The 14560-nt window shown below is 38.8% G+C and overlaps 1 protein-coding gene across 12 annotated transcripts in view; it reads right to left on the bottom strand.

Annotated features, from left to right (window-relative positions):
• AP3B1 (adaptor related protein complex 3 subunit beta 1) overlaps positions 1-14560 on the bottom strand; it is a 580418-nt gene that overhangs the window by 148472 nt on the left and 417386 nt on the right. For 6 of the 12 annotated variants that reach the window (XM_065550060.1, XM_065550061.1, XM_065550057.1 and 3 more), the window contains 2 exons: positions 9856-9921; positions 1463-1621 (listed from right to left, as the gene is read on the bottom strand). In XM_065550060.1, the coding sequence (XP_065406132.1) occupies positions 1463-1621; positions 9856-9921 (225 nt within the window). The remainder of the gene's footprint in view (positions 1-1462; positions 1622-9855; positions 9922-14560) is intronic. The other 6 variants (XM_005288300.4, XM_065550065.1, XM_065550064.1 and 3 more) reach the window with 1 other exon arrangement.

The following is a 14560-nucleotide window of genomic DNA, read 5'->3' as shown; positions in this document are numbered from 1 at the left end:
ATACAGAAGAAAATATCATTGCTGGTAAAGTTTGCAAAATTGGTGGAATGGCAAATAATGAGAAAAACATTAAGTATTCAGAGTGGTGTGGATCGTTTAACCTGGGTTCATCTGAATACGAGTTTTAATACTGCCAAACGCAACCGAGAACATAGGTCACATTACACAAGCAGACAGTCATTTGGAAAACAGCAACTTTGAAATAGACTTAGGGATCATGATGGATAACCAACTGAACATGATCTCGCAGAAGCTAAGAGACCTAATATAATCTTTGGATATATAAGCAGGGGAATATGTAGTAGAAGTAGAAAGGTGGTATTATCAAGCTATTCTGCATTACTGAGACCATTACCAGAATACTGTTTTCAGTTCTAGTGTCCACACTTGAAAAAGACGTTGGCAAATTGGAAAGGATTCAGAAAAGAGCTACAAATGATTTGAGGCTCAGAACATATGCTTTACAGCGAGAGACTTATTTAGTTTATCTAAGAAAAGGTTAAGAGGTGACTTGATCATGGTCTATATGTACCCGAGCAAGAAAAGAGTTCTCCACTATCTAAAATCTTATCTAGATAAATGTCCAATTGCTGAAGTTGGACAAATTTAGACTAGAGCTAAGCAAATATAATTAGCTATTTGAACAATTTACCTAGTGATGTGGTAGACTCTCCATCACCTGAAGCCAGTAAATCAAGACTGGATGTCTTTCTAAAAAAAAGATCAGTTCTAATACAAGTAGAAATTATGGTCTGGCAGAAATTAATGGGTATAATTCCATGGCTTGTGTTATGTAGGAGATCAGACAAGATAATCATAATGGTTTCTTTTGACCTTAAAGATTTATGCATTTATGAAAATTCAGATCTTTTAATCTAGCTTCCAGAGACATTCAGCATGTACTATGCAGATGATGTTTTAGCCACCTCAGAATTCTGCTGGGAGACTGAACCTAGGACTCACGCTGGGATTTTCAAAGGATTTGGGTGTTTTACTCCTCCAGGATCCTTTGAAAATCCCCACCTCAGAGAAAAGTGCCATCTAATAAATCACAAGCACCTACAGTTTTCCTTGAGAGTCTTCATCCACATATTAACAGGGTTTGTCTCACCAGAGCTTCTGAAAACTGGTAAGCTAAACAACCTGAAGTGCTATGGCAGCAGTCATATACTGTATTGCCTAATTCTCCTCTTAATATTAAGAACAGGTAGGCAGCACATAACATGGCTGTTCAGGACTTTTAGTATTAAATTACTTTTCCACTTTTAAGGGCATGCAGTTGAGAACTGGTTACTTTTAGTTAGCTACAACAGTACTATTGTGTAACTACACAATTCTGCATGGTATTTTCTATACATATTCGGGGGGGCATACTCTACATCTGGATGCTCTAAATACTTGATTAAAACATTTTAGAAGGGTGGACACTTAGCAGTTCAAGACACAAAGGTTTTTGTCATACAGCAGCATTCCGGCTTTGCAACAAGGGCTTTGTATTTCGTATCAGCAATCTATGGTCTGGATCCATAGCATAGGGTTTCTTCACTTTCTGATCCTTTTCTTTCTGTTCTTCATCAGACTCATAGAAATCCTTCTCATTGTCCTCTTCCAAAACACCATCCTAAGAGAAAATATTTACATCAAAGACTTGAATTAACCAGTTTTATAAAAAAGCATCTATAACAAAACAATTTCAAATGAAAATGAATTATTTTACAACATTTTTTAAATAGCCTTTTCCCCTATTTTGCTCAGTCCACCTAGTCCAGAATGTAAGAACATATAATCTCAACAATATACTCTAAAGTGAAGCATATTTGGAAATAAGTTTTCAATTATTGAGTGAAATTGTATGACTGATGTTATGTACTGTAGGTGATTAGACTAGAAGATTATAATGGTCACTTCTGGACTTTAAGTCTATGAATTACAGTTGGCATTTCTGAAAATGAACTTTAGCTGTTTAAACTTAATGATATTTGAGGATGTAAGGCACTGATGCTACAAAAGGAAGGTGAAAGGTGGTCCCAGTAATTTACCTACTCACAAATGCAGACAACTACAGTCAGATAGAGGAAGGATGGTCTTATGCCCCAGTCACTACACTGGAATTATGAAAATATGAATGTGTTCCTGTCTCTACTACAGATTTTGAGATGTGTAGGTCAAGTTATTTAGTCTCTGTGCCTTAACTCCCTAACAGAAGAATACTGATCTGACCAGGAGAATTGCAAAAATGTATTAAAGGTTCTGAGATGCCAAGAGACCTGGCTAAACTTTAAAAGGCTCAGATTCAAGAAAAATATCTGATTTAAAGACATTGTTTAGTTATCAACTTGTTCTTTGTATAATTTTTACCTGTACTGAAGAACAGAAAATAATTTTACAAATCTTTCATTGAGTGCACATTCTGACAATGCCAAAACAGGCCTTTTAATAATAAATAATAATAATAAAGTCAAGATGGATACCATCAGTATTAGATTTTAAAACATTAGGCCAGATCCCAATCTGGGGTGTAAATCCATGTACTTCTATTGAAATCAATGAAACTAGGCCAATTTATATCAGGTCAGGATCTGGCCCCTTCTTTACAATTAGGTTTCATTTTCCAAACACAGTCCACAATCCAGATACAGAAAAAGATATTTCAGTTAAGCAACTTACTTTCTAACTTTTAAAGATTACAAGGCTAAGCAAAATGAGTCACATGTTTTTTTAAAGGACCATTTCCTATGTATAACCAATAGAAAGCATAGTCACATACAGAAAAGGTACCCACACTGTGGGACTCAATCACTCTTGAGACCTAGTTTTTATCTGCATTATGAATCCTATCTGGTTCATAGGAAACAGTTATTTTAACCACACTAAGCTGACACTTGGCATACAAAGTAGCCATCCTTCATTTGTTGTTGTAGTAAATGACATTGATGCCCATATGATAATGAAAGGTACTCAGTTTATATTCTGTGCATGCTTTAAAGTTTCAAAAAACCCTGTTGGGGTTGGTGGGCATTTGTTCGTTTGTTTTGCAGGGGTTTTTTTGTTTTTTTTTTAAGAAATGTACAGAGCTGGGGTCATATGGTGCATCAGTCATTGGGACTTTCTAGGCAGTGGAGGATACTGACAGACCCTTGGCACATGGCTTTAGAAGTCTGTCAGTTTCAGGATTAGGAAGGAATTTCCGTATTATTCTTATCATTTGTACTGCAGTAGGTCCTACAGACCACACCAATAAAGGATGAGGGGCCCATTAGCTCCAGTGAAAAGGAACGCAGCACGCAGAGCACCCATGGCCACACCTGCGCCTAGGGGCTGGAGGGACATGCTGTCCACTTCTGGGAGCCACTGCGGCCAACCAGACTTTTAGCAGCCCAGTCAACTGTGCTGACCGGAGCAGCCAGGGTCCCTTTTCAAGGGGGAATTCTGGTCGAAAACTGAACGCCTGGCAACCTTATCCCCCAACTGGGGGCAGCAGGGCTTGGCGGGCTCAGATTTTAGTCCCCCCTGGAGTCATGTAATAATTTTTGTTGTCAGAAGGGGGTCATGGTGCAGTCAAGTTTGAGAAATCCTGGACTAGAGAGTTAGGATCTAAACTTAGCTTCCAAAAAACAAATATTCCAATTCAACCGGCTGACCAGTCAGCGAAATCTTTCCTGTAGTACTCTAGCAATGAGGGATACTGTTTCTTATTATGGGTTTGGTTTTTTTAATTAACTACTGATAAAGTAGTTTCTCTGTACAAGGTGCTACTGAGGACTTAAGGGCATTAAATCAAGCACTCAGCACTTCGTAAGATTGGCCCCAACTTTGTGTTGCTGTTAACACCAGAACAAAGAGGGTGTAAAAATGTTCCCGAATTATGTTAGCATTTTTACACACACTTCGCTCTAGTATAAATCAGGGGTTACATACATAAGAACGGCCGTACTGGGTCAGACCAAAGGTCCATCTAGCCCAGTATCTTGGCTGCTGACAGTGGCCAATGCCAGGTGCCCCAGAGGGAGTGAATCTCACGAGTAATGATCAAGTGATCTTTCTCCTGCCATCCATCTCCACCCTCTGACAAACAGAGTCTAGGGACACCATTCCTTACCCGTCCTGGCTAATAGCCATTAATGGACTTAACCCTCCATGAATTTATCCAGTTCTCTTTTAAATGCTGTTATAGTCCTAGCCTTCACAACCTCCTCAGGTAAGGAGTTCCACAAGTTGACTGTGCGCTGCATGAAGAACTTCCTTTTATTTGTTTTAAACCTGCTGCCCATTAATTTCATTTGGTGATCTCTAGTTCTTGTATTATGGGAATAAGTAAATAACTTTTCCTTATCTACTTTCTCCACATCACTCATGATTTTATATACCTCTATCATATCCCCCCTTAGTCTCCTCTTTTAGAAGCTGAAAAGTCCTAGCCTCTTTAATCTCTCCTCATATGGGACCCATTCCAAACCCCTAATCATTTTAGTTGCCCTTCTCTGAACCTTTTCTAGTGCCAGTATATCTTTTTTGAGATGAGGAGACCATATCTGTACGCAGTATTCAAGATGTGAGAGTACCACTGATTTATATAAGGGCAATAATATATTCTCAGTCTTATTCTCTATCCCCTTTTTAATGATTCCTAACATCCTGTTTGCTTTTTTGACCACCTCTGCACAGTGCGTGGACATCTTCAGAGAACTATCCACGATGACTCGAAGATTTTTTTCCTGATTTGTGGTAGCTAAATTAGCCCCCATCATATTGTATGTATAGTTGGGGTTATTTTTTCCAATGTGCTTTACTTTACATTTATCCACTTTAAATTTCATTTGCCATTTTGTTGCCCAATCACTTAGTTTTGTGAGATCTTTTTGAAGTTCTTCACAGTCTGCTTTGGTCTTAACGATCTTGAGCAGTTTAGTATCATCTGCAAACTTTGCCACCTCACTTTTTACCCCTTTCTCCAGATCATTTATGAGGTTCTCAACCTTTTTCTTTCTGAGCCCCCACACAACATGCTATAAAAACTCCACGGCTCACCTGTGCCACAATAACTGTTTTTCTGCATATAAAAGCTGGGGCCAGCCTTAGGGAGTAGCAAGCAAGGTAACTGCCTAAGGCCCCAGGGGCCCCCGCAAAGCTACTTTGCTCAGCTTCGGCTTCAGACCCAGGTGTTGGGGCTCAGGGCCCCAAGCTTCAGCCACATGTGGTGGGGCTTAGACTCGGTAGGGTCCTGGGCAGAAAGTCGAACACTGGCTCTGCTTGGCAGACCCCCTCTGAAACCTGCTTGCAACCCCCCCATGGGGCCCCAGACCCCTGGTTGAGAACCACTGGTATAAATGACAATCGCAAAGTGTGGGCTAAATACAAATCATAACATCATCTCTAATGTAAATTAACCAGGATACTCATGCTATTACAACTAGGATTTTACTCCCTTAAAAACTATTACTTAAGAAGTTATCTAGATATGTATATCAAATTCATCACAATCATAGAATTCCATGAAAAGATACATAAGAAATCTACACACACACACACATGATATTAACTGAACCTTTTTTGTTTGGAAAGAAACTGCTTCACTATGACAAAAAAAAGTTGACACATAAAAGTTGGAAAAAGCTTAAAATCTATCTTCCATTTTTCAAAATGTAATTGTATCCTCCTTTTTGTAGTGTATATAATATTTATATAACTACACTTTAAGTGAAAAGATTTATTGATATTTAAGCAATTTACAATAAAACATTTAAATACTGTCTTGACATGTTTAAGTACACATCTTAATACAAAATTAACAATACTGAGCAGTATATTGTTATATTACAGTTTTTCCTTTTTTCAAGTTATCTAAATAAAACCATATATTAAATTATGTATATTTAACCATTCATATTAAATTTTAAAATCTTTTTTGGGGAAGCTGAACATTTTCTTTGGGAGAGAAGGAAGAGAGGACTCAACTGAGGTGATAGAAAGTATGTGAAATTAGACATGGGGGAATATAATTCAGTATTGTCTTTTATGTATACCCTTCTTAATTATCCATTGTTCCCATAAATACAAAATTCTAGTGCCCTTATCAAAAAATAAATCATTTCAGTATTTCTGTTAGTATACCAGGTACAGGAAAACAATCACTTTTATCAATTTTTTTTTTTGGTCTGTCTTGCACTGTTCTTAGAATATCTAATGAAGGAAGACTTTACATATATTGTAGCAGTAGTTTTTTCCAGTGATCTACAGTAGGAGCCTTTGCCTGGGTCCACAGATTGAAGACTGTTTTTTGTTTGTTTGGTTGGTTTTTGTTATAAAGTGCAAGAAGAATAGTTTCCTTATTCCTGGCTTAAGTCTTTAATTGGCCAACTCCCAATACACATCTTTAAATCCTGTTTAAGTTCTATCTCTAGTAGTTTATTATTATTTCTTTCTTCATCTAACATTCCCATGTTTATAAAAGAGGGCCTGGTCGTTTTGCATTTCATACAGACATCTTGGCAATATTATATATTTTATTACACAAAGAGGAGAAACCTACATTTTGTAGTACAAAAGGTGCAAGTTCAGTATTCTCTGATTAGTACTAGAGCCAATATTGATAATCTGAATGACCTCAGTCCACTCTTCTGCTATTTCACATTTATAGTTTGCATTCCATAATTTAATAACTTTATGTGGCTTGTCTTTTAAAAACAATCCTGAAGTTATACATTTTAGACTTAATCTTAATTTCTGAAACATCAAGCCCTTGTATGACTTTTTGTATACTACTGTAATTGAATAAACTACACTCATATTTCCTTCCTTACAATACACAACTAATAAGGAAATCACTTGTCTCTTAGGTGCTCTCATAAGACTGCAATTGAATCACACCTCTGTGTCAAAGCCAGTCCTGAATGACTCCTTGAGGTAGCTGTAGGCCAAACAACTTTTTTTAATTGAGTCATTAATGCACTTAATAGTGTCTTAATACAAAGATTAATCAACAGCTTGTACTTTACTGTATTCATATAAGCAAATATTTTAGCTACCCAGAATATGAAGCAGTTGTACTAACCTGTTCAACACAGCAATTAGTGATTACATAAAACTCTGAGACAATGTTCACTTAAAATTGACACTATTTCACTCCCATATTTCTCCTTGCAGTGTCCATTAGCATACTTCTTCAGAGTTCAATTGTATTATTCTAATAAAGGACATTCCAGTTTTGCTTACTTTGCTATACCAGTGTTCAGGGTCACAGGTAGTCACAGGAGTATCTGGCAAACACCCTTTCCTCCATTTCTAGTGCCAGAGCACACATCATGACTTCTTTTATTTACTTCTGTCTATACACCACTGAGCTCTTCTCTTTTTAAAATTAAAACCTTAAGGTGCCAAATCAACAGCACTGAAAACTGAACTCATTTATCCACAGAACGTGCAACTGCAGTGCAAACTTCCAATGCATCTCAACCCTCCCCTGAAAGGACTACCTCTTCCAGTGCACTGCAACTCAGTCCTGAATGGGCTACCTCTACCAGTAAGAGGACACATCAAGGATTGAATCAATAAAGACTGAATTGTCTGCTGTGACTGCCAGCAGGGGTGCCAACTAGTATACGAGTTCTACTGAAGTCAACAGGAACACACACTCCTGAAAATGGTACTTAACTAGTTGACCATTGCTGTGAAGCGGTAGGAGGCGCTCTCATGCATTTTAATTTTTTGGAAGTATTTTCTGCATAAAAATGCCTATTAAAAAATGTGGAGCGAAGTCCAAACAATTTTAGAAGGCTGCTTGCCTCTTGTAAACGTTCTTAAATGTCATGTTTTTAGAAAAAATTATGGTGCGTCACACTGTCTGCATTCTTCCATGACCAGGAATATTAACTTGATCTTTGTTCTTCAGTGGTGATTTGTTTATTTCCTATCTACAAAAATCCTCTTGAGATCAGAACTGGTTGTTATATGAATAATTATGTCCCAGAGAGAGGATAACTTCCACATGGGAAATAAGCTTAATGAACTGAAGAACTCTGAATCAGAGCACTTGTTCTCATACAAGCGTCTTAGTAAAATAGATTAGAAAAAGTGATATATAAGTACCATATACTGTACCATAGAACTGAATAGAAGCAATGGTATACAAATAGCAAGTTATGTGTATGAAAGATATAAATTAAAATGTAATAGTTGCCTACAGGTTTTAAAAAATTGGCATTTCAAGTGTCAGATAATTTTACCGGATAATTACCAACTTTACCAAAAGATGAGGGCAGTTACTAGGGGATCTGTGAAAATTCAATCACTACAGGCACCAGATCAGAATAACTAATATAAACTACCCTCAAATGTTATTCTGAGGCACAGAGTATACCCTCTACATGTTTTTAAAAGTTTTTTTTGTTTGTTTGTTTTTTTAAAGGGCAAATTGCTCACAACTTAGAACAGATCTTTAAACAGAATTACATTTGTAATTCTTGTTACCTGAACAGTACTTATTTTCTAAAAGTACAATCCCTCCTGTATTCCCTGCATGTTATTTATAGAAATCATACAAACAAAACAGCTATTCATAGGTGACATTCTCTTACCCAATACAAATTATTTACTCTGTTGTTTGTATGGGTAAAATGTAACTAGGTTTAGGTTTAACACTATAACATTTGTAAATGTCTCATCGTTCCTGGATATTATTTAATCAACTATTAGTTCAGAAAAAGGTAACCACAGTCTGAACTTTTAACATGAAAACTATTTTTATCTGCCAAACTCTTCCAAAATAATCTTTTAGTTCTTCTACTCCCATTTGCTGCAATCTGTTGTAAATATTCAGGACTACTGTAATCTCAAAACAGTGTAGGAGTACTGATTTACAAGTTACAATTATTATGTTTTATAAGACCTCTGACTGTCTTACAAATTGTTACAGATGCACTCAAAGTAGAGCATCTAGTTAGTGTCAGTAAATTTATTTTTTTTAGAACTCACTAACACTGTTTCTCAGATTGTGTTTTATTCCATTGAGCTTATTACGTCTTCTATACAAAATTCCAAAAAAAATATTAGAATATTAAGTTTGCATAGTCAAGCACTGAAAAGCTAGAAAACGCCAGAATTAAGCTTGCCTGTGCAATCTTGATTCAGCCCGTGTGCATATGTATTATGATACAGTCTAATTATATGGTAACATTTTTTCCACAAAACCTCTAATTCAGTGTACAGAATGGATGGTGTTCAATTAATGAGCAGCTTTTCAATATTTTGTTTTATCCCCATTGTTCAATATGTGACCTCATGCTTTAGTTACTGCACGCTATTTAAATCTTGCTCTGAAGACAGAATTGTTAGTTTCCTCCTGGGTTTCTCTATGGCACTCATGACTATAGTACCTGAGTGCTTCACAAATATTAATTTATTTTCAGAAAACCTCTGAGAGATGAGGGTATATTTTAATTTTTCAGATGGGGAACTGAGGCAATGTCAAAAGTATCTGCTAATTTCGTGTGTCCAATTTGAGAAACTTAAAACCTGATTTTTCAGAGGACTTAGCACTATATAGACCTTTTTATATATTCAAAGCATAGCCCCAACTGACTTCAGTTGCAGCTGTGGGTGTTCAGCACTTCTGAAATCAAGGTCTCAATACATGAAGTCTAAAAATAAGGAACACTACAATTAGTGACCACCTGTGAAAGTATGCTAGGCAAGTCATTTAAACTATCATGTAAATGGCAGAGGCAAGGATAGAATCCAGTTCTCCAGGAAAGCATTCAAATGCCTTAGCCATGAGACCTGCAATCCCCTGCCTCATTCACTACACCACCTTTCAATTTCTGCAACAAATGAAGCAAGTGTCCTACACATGGCAGTCACCTTTATTACACAGTCCTGATTCATCCCCAGAGCAGATATATCCTGTGCACTGAATGAGGCAGGGTCCTGTGGAAGAAACAGTATGTGATCATGTAATCAAAGACTGCATTAAAATAACAAAGGAGCCCAATTAACGTTGCACAGGCAACCTTAATTTTGGCATTTCCTAACATCTGAGTATTTGACTTTGCAAACAATGTTATTCTAATGTAGTTTTGTGTATGTAATTTCCTAGGTTTTAAAAAAGCAAACTGAAAAAAAATAGGAATTCTATCATGTTGCATCATATCGACACCCACATGGTTCACCAGCAGGGTTGGAACTTTTAGATTAACCACATAGGCCTCTGCCACTTAAGCTAAGGGTGTAAATGAGAGTGGTAATAAGTTAGAGAGACAAGGTGGGTGAGGTAATATCTTTTGTTGGACCAACTTACACTGGTGAGAGAGACAAGCTTTTGAGCCACACAGAGCTCTCCTTCAGGTCAAAAGTTTGACTCTCACACCAACAAAAGTTGGTCTAATAAAATATTATTTCACCCACCTTCTCTCTCTAATGTCCTGGATCCACCATGGCTACAACTACATTGCATACACCAACAGTAGTAATAAGTTGTCATTCTCTAAGTAGACAAGCAGTAAAGGGTATAAGATATTTTGCTGAAGAGTTTCACAACCATCTGCTGACAGTAGAGCAGGGTCGGCAACCTTTCAGAAGTGGTGTGCCGAGTCTTCATTTATTCACTTTAACTTAAGGTTTCATGTGCCAGTAATACATTTTAACATTTTTAGGTCTCTTTCTCCAAGTCTATAAGATATAGCTAAACTATTGTTGTATGTAAAGTAAATAAGGTTTTTAAAATGTTTAAGAAGCTTCATTTAAAATTAAATTCAAATGCAGAGCCCCCTGGACCAGTGGCCAGAATCCGGGCAGTGTGAGTGCCACTGAAAATCAGCTCGCATGTCGCCTTCGGCGCACGTGCCATAGGTTGCCTACTCCTGCAGTAGAGGAACAGTGAGTCTCAGGAACCTTAGGTTCCATTCCATGCTCTGGAAGGAAGCATGTTCTAGTGCCATAGACTTCAACCCATTTCCCCCAAAATTTGACCCCTTTTGTCCCATCTCCTTCCAGCCTTGACCCAATCTTATTCTCTTCACATAGCCAGTCCCAGCCTACATTCCTCAGGGTTCTCATTCCAGTAGTCCCAGTCTTCTTGCCCAGCCAGCCAGTCCTAGTCCCCCACTCCAAACTCCCTATTCCATTCACACACACACACACACACAATCCCCCATCACAGTCTTACCCACGATAGCTCCCAGATCCCCTCCACTCTGGCTCCCAGTCTCACTCTCCTTGGCCAGTCGGTCCCAGTTCTCCCCTTCCATAAGATCTGTCTCTTTCCCTGAAGCATCCAGTTACCACCATACCCAATTCCCCAGCTGCACTGCATCCTGTCAGTCCCAGTCTCCTTCCCCATGCTCCTCATTCAGTTTCAGTGTTCCCACACACCTAGCTCTCAGACCCACGATTTGCTCAGCCAGTGCCAGTTCCATCCCTGCATCCTCATGAGATATGTGTCCCTCCACCAACCTCTTTCTCCAAAACTCACTGGTTCCCAGTCAGTCTCCACGCCCAACTAGTCCCTATCTCCTTCCACCAGCAACCAGTCTCTAGTCCCAGTCTTCTATTATCCCATGCCCAGTCCAGCACTTGTTCCCTATGCATTCGATTCAGATAATTTCCTTCTCCACACTACACCTCTACCTCAATATAATGTTGTCCTCAGTAGCCAAAAAAAATCTTACCATGTTATAGGTGAAACCACGTTATATCGAACTTGCTTTGATCCGCCCGAGTGCACAGCCCCGCCCCAGAGCACTGCTTTAACGCGTTATGTCAGAATTCGTGTTATATCGGGTAGCGTTATATCGAGGTAGAGGTGTATTTGGACATTATCAGGGAGGGCACTGAGAGCACAGAAGAGACAGTCCCCCGCCTCCCTTTCAGTTCAGGTGCCCAGACGCTGCGTGGCATGAATGGAATAGCTGGGAATTGCTATTGCAGAAAAATTCCTGCTCACCCCATGCAAACTATAACATACCCAGTACAAATAGAATCATTGGGGATTTTAGTCACAAAGACCTAGCAAATGTCAACTGAGAACGTGCAAACAGATTTTTCTAAGTCTATAACTTGGTCAAATTTGGTCAGATGTTACAGGAACATCAAAAGCCACATCTCTGACACAAAGGGCGCCTCCTGCCAAATTTCAAGTCCCTGCTCCAAAGCATGGGGGTTGGGGGGGGGGGGGACTTAAGTTTAAGTTTCTCAAAGAAAAGGTTACCCAAATTTCTTTTAAAGCGGGAAAAACATTTTCCCCTCGCCTTGATCTCAGAAACAGCTGTGTCACAGTTTCAGGGCAACTGCATCTACATTTCCCTTCCTGGGTCCAAGGGCACTCACTTTTAGGCTTCTGGTTCCCAGCTGTCACCTTTCTTGGGCAAATACCAGAATCTCATGCCCTCCTGATTGGGGTTTTTCCAGGCTGCACAGTTCCCTTCCAACACTGATATTTCCAATACCCCAGACTGCCTAAACAGGCCACCATCTGTGCTTTCTCTCCAAAGCCTATGAACAGTGGAATTGCTAGCAGTTGCCAGTTGCCACAAATCTCTTTCTAAGCAAGCACATTTATTCTTAAGGTGAAAGCATTACAAAGAAAATATATTAAAACAATAAGAGACTTACACGCATGCTAAAAAGCTTGCCAGAGGTACCCCCAAATCAAACCTCAAATTCTGGCAGATGTTATTCCTTCAAAACCCACAACTGGATTTTCCCCCATGTTATAAGTTCGTAACGGTCTCAAATCCAGAACCAGAACAACCCTGTAGACATTTCATCCGTTTCTTTACATGTCTCATACCTTCGATCTCCACTCTCCAGGAATAATCAGCAAAGACCCTCATATCAGGATGTAGCTTCAAAGAGCAAGAGTTTTGCATAAACAGTGGTGGGAAATTTGCATTAACCTCTCCCTAGATATTCCCCAGGAAATTCCTTAACACTTATTGTCCAAAAGTCCATTCTTATCTGGCACTTTTTCAATAAAGTCCTTTGAACTGCCAGGCCTCACATCACATGTCCCCCCCCGAGAGGTTACATACAATTACATACAATCACAACCCACAGTAATACATAAGCTTAATGCAATAAAGAATTTCAAGGATATTGCAAGAAACTGCCACATCTGTCACAGGCTGAATCATTTTGTCTGAAGTTTTCAAAAACAAAAACAGTCTGAAGCAGACACCTAGCATGAAACCTTAGTTGAAATAGGTAAAGTTTGGCAAAGTTATAAGCAACTGAAAATGGAGTCATAATGGGATGGGTGAGACAACCTTAATAATAAGTGGTGCTATCAGCTTCAGCTGTAATGGAAGTGCCAGCTGCCGACATAGCCCAACTGAATATCAAATGCATCACCATGCTAAGAGTAGACTCTACTGTCTTCAAGGGACATAGAAAGTGAGCATGTTTGAAGTGCAATGGTCTCTTGGCAGAAGATAGTCACACATACCAGGAATCCTCTTGGTTCGATCAAGAGAGTGACAGAAGTCTAATTTTAAAATAAGAAATGTGCTGCTTTGTGAAAAATATATAATTATATTTATAAGCTTTTTTAAAAAACACCACCAACCTATGTAATTATCTTCACAGATACATCTTAGTACTTACATCACATAAAATGTTAGTAAAATATTTTACTAAGTGCCTTAGATAACTACATACTGGTAACTCCGTGTTTGTAGTATTCATTTGATTTTCCCTATGCTATGCATATGTAAAGATGGAGGTGACAAAGAAAAAAACCCCGAGTAAAACAAGCCATAATGCACATCTTTTTCCTTATCTTAATGTAGGTCAGAATTTGTCTGTTGACAATGCCCATACAGTCTTAATTTTGCATAGCACAAAAATCTATCACTTGGGCTCCTAAACGTTACTGCAATACAAACAATAATACACTTGGAGTAAAACTCGAAAGCGCTTAAATACCATAGCGCTGGATGTGGACTCAGACTTCTGAACTGCAGGGCACTCTGGAACCGCAGCAGTGAAAGGAGCAGAACATGGGGATGCCGGGCAGCCTTACACCTGCAACTCCTCTGGCGCGGCTGTACTGCCCCCAGCCCTGCCTCCAGTCCTGTCCTCCAGCAGGGCTGTACAGACCCCAGACAATAGACACAGCTAGGTGGAAGGGCTAGGGGTGGGGCTGGGGGCAGTACAGCCGCGCCAGAGGAGCTGCTGGTGTGGGGCCTCCTGGCAGCCCCATGTACTGCCCTACTTGCACCACTGAGTATACTTACTTATTAAGTAAGTGTGTGCACATGAGTCACTCATATATAAAGACCACACTGCCCAGATTTTCTTCTTCTATTTGTAAGAAGGTTATGAGGACAATAAACCTCACTCCTTCAACTCATCCCTATCCCATTATCACAGGAAATTGATTATATACGATACAACCATCTGATCCAAATGAATGATTCCCTATTCAATGCTCCAGATGATTTCAAAAGGAAAAAAGGGCCCTGGTAACACTCCAAGAGAAAATTCCTTCCCAACTCGCAGTCAGTTTAATTCTACATGTAATCAAAAAAGAAAAATCACACTAGATATCAAAGGATATCTGTTTACCAAT

This window comes from Chrysemys picta, chromosome 6 (assembly GCF_011386835.1).
Source record: "Chrysemys picta bellii isolate R12L10 chromosome 6, ASM1138683v2, whole genome shotgun sequence".
In the NCBI taxonomy this organism is placed as follows: domain Eukaryota; kingdom Metazoa; phylum Chordata; order Testudines; family Emydidae; genus Chrysemys; species Chrysemys picta.
Note: the sequence above shows the minus strand (reverse complement) of the source record. Positions and strands in the feature narration are given on the sequence as shown.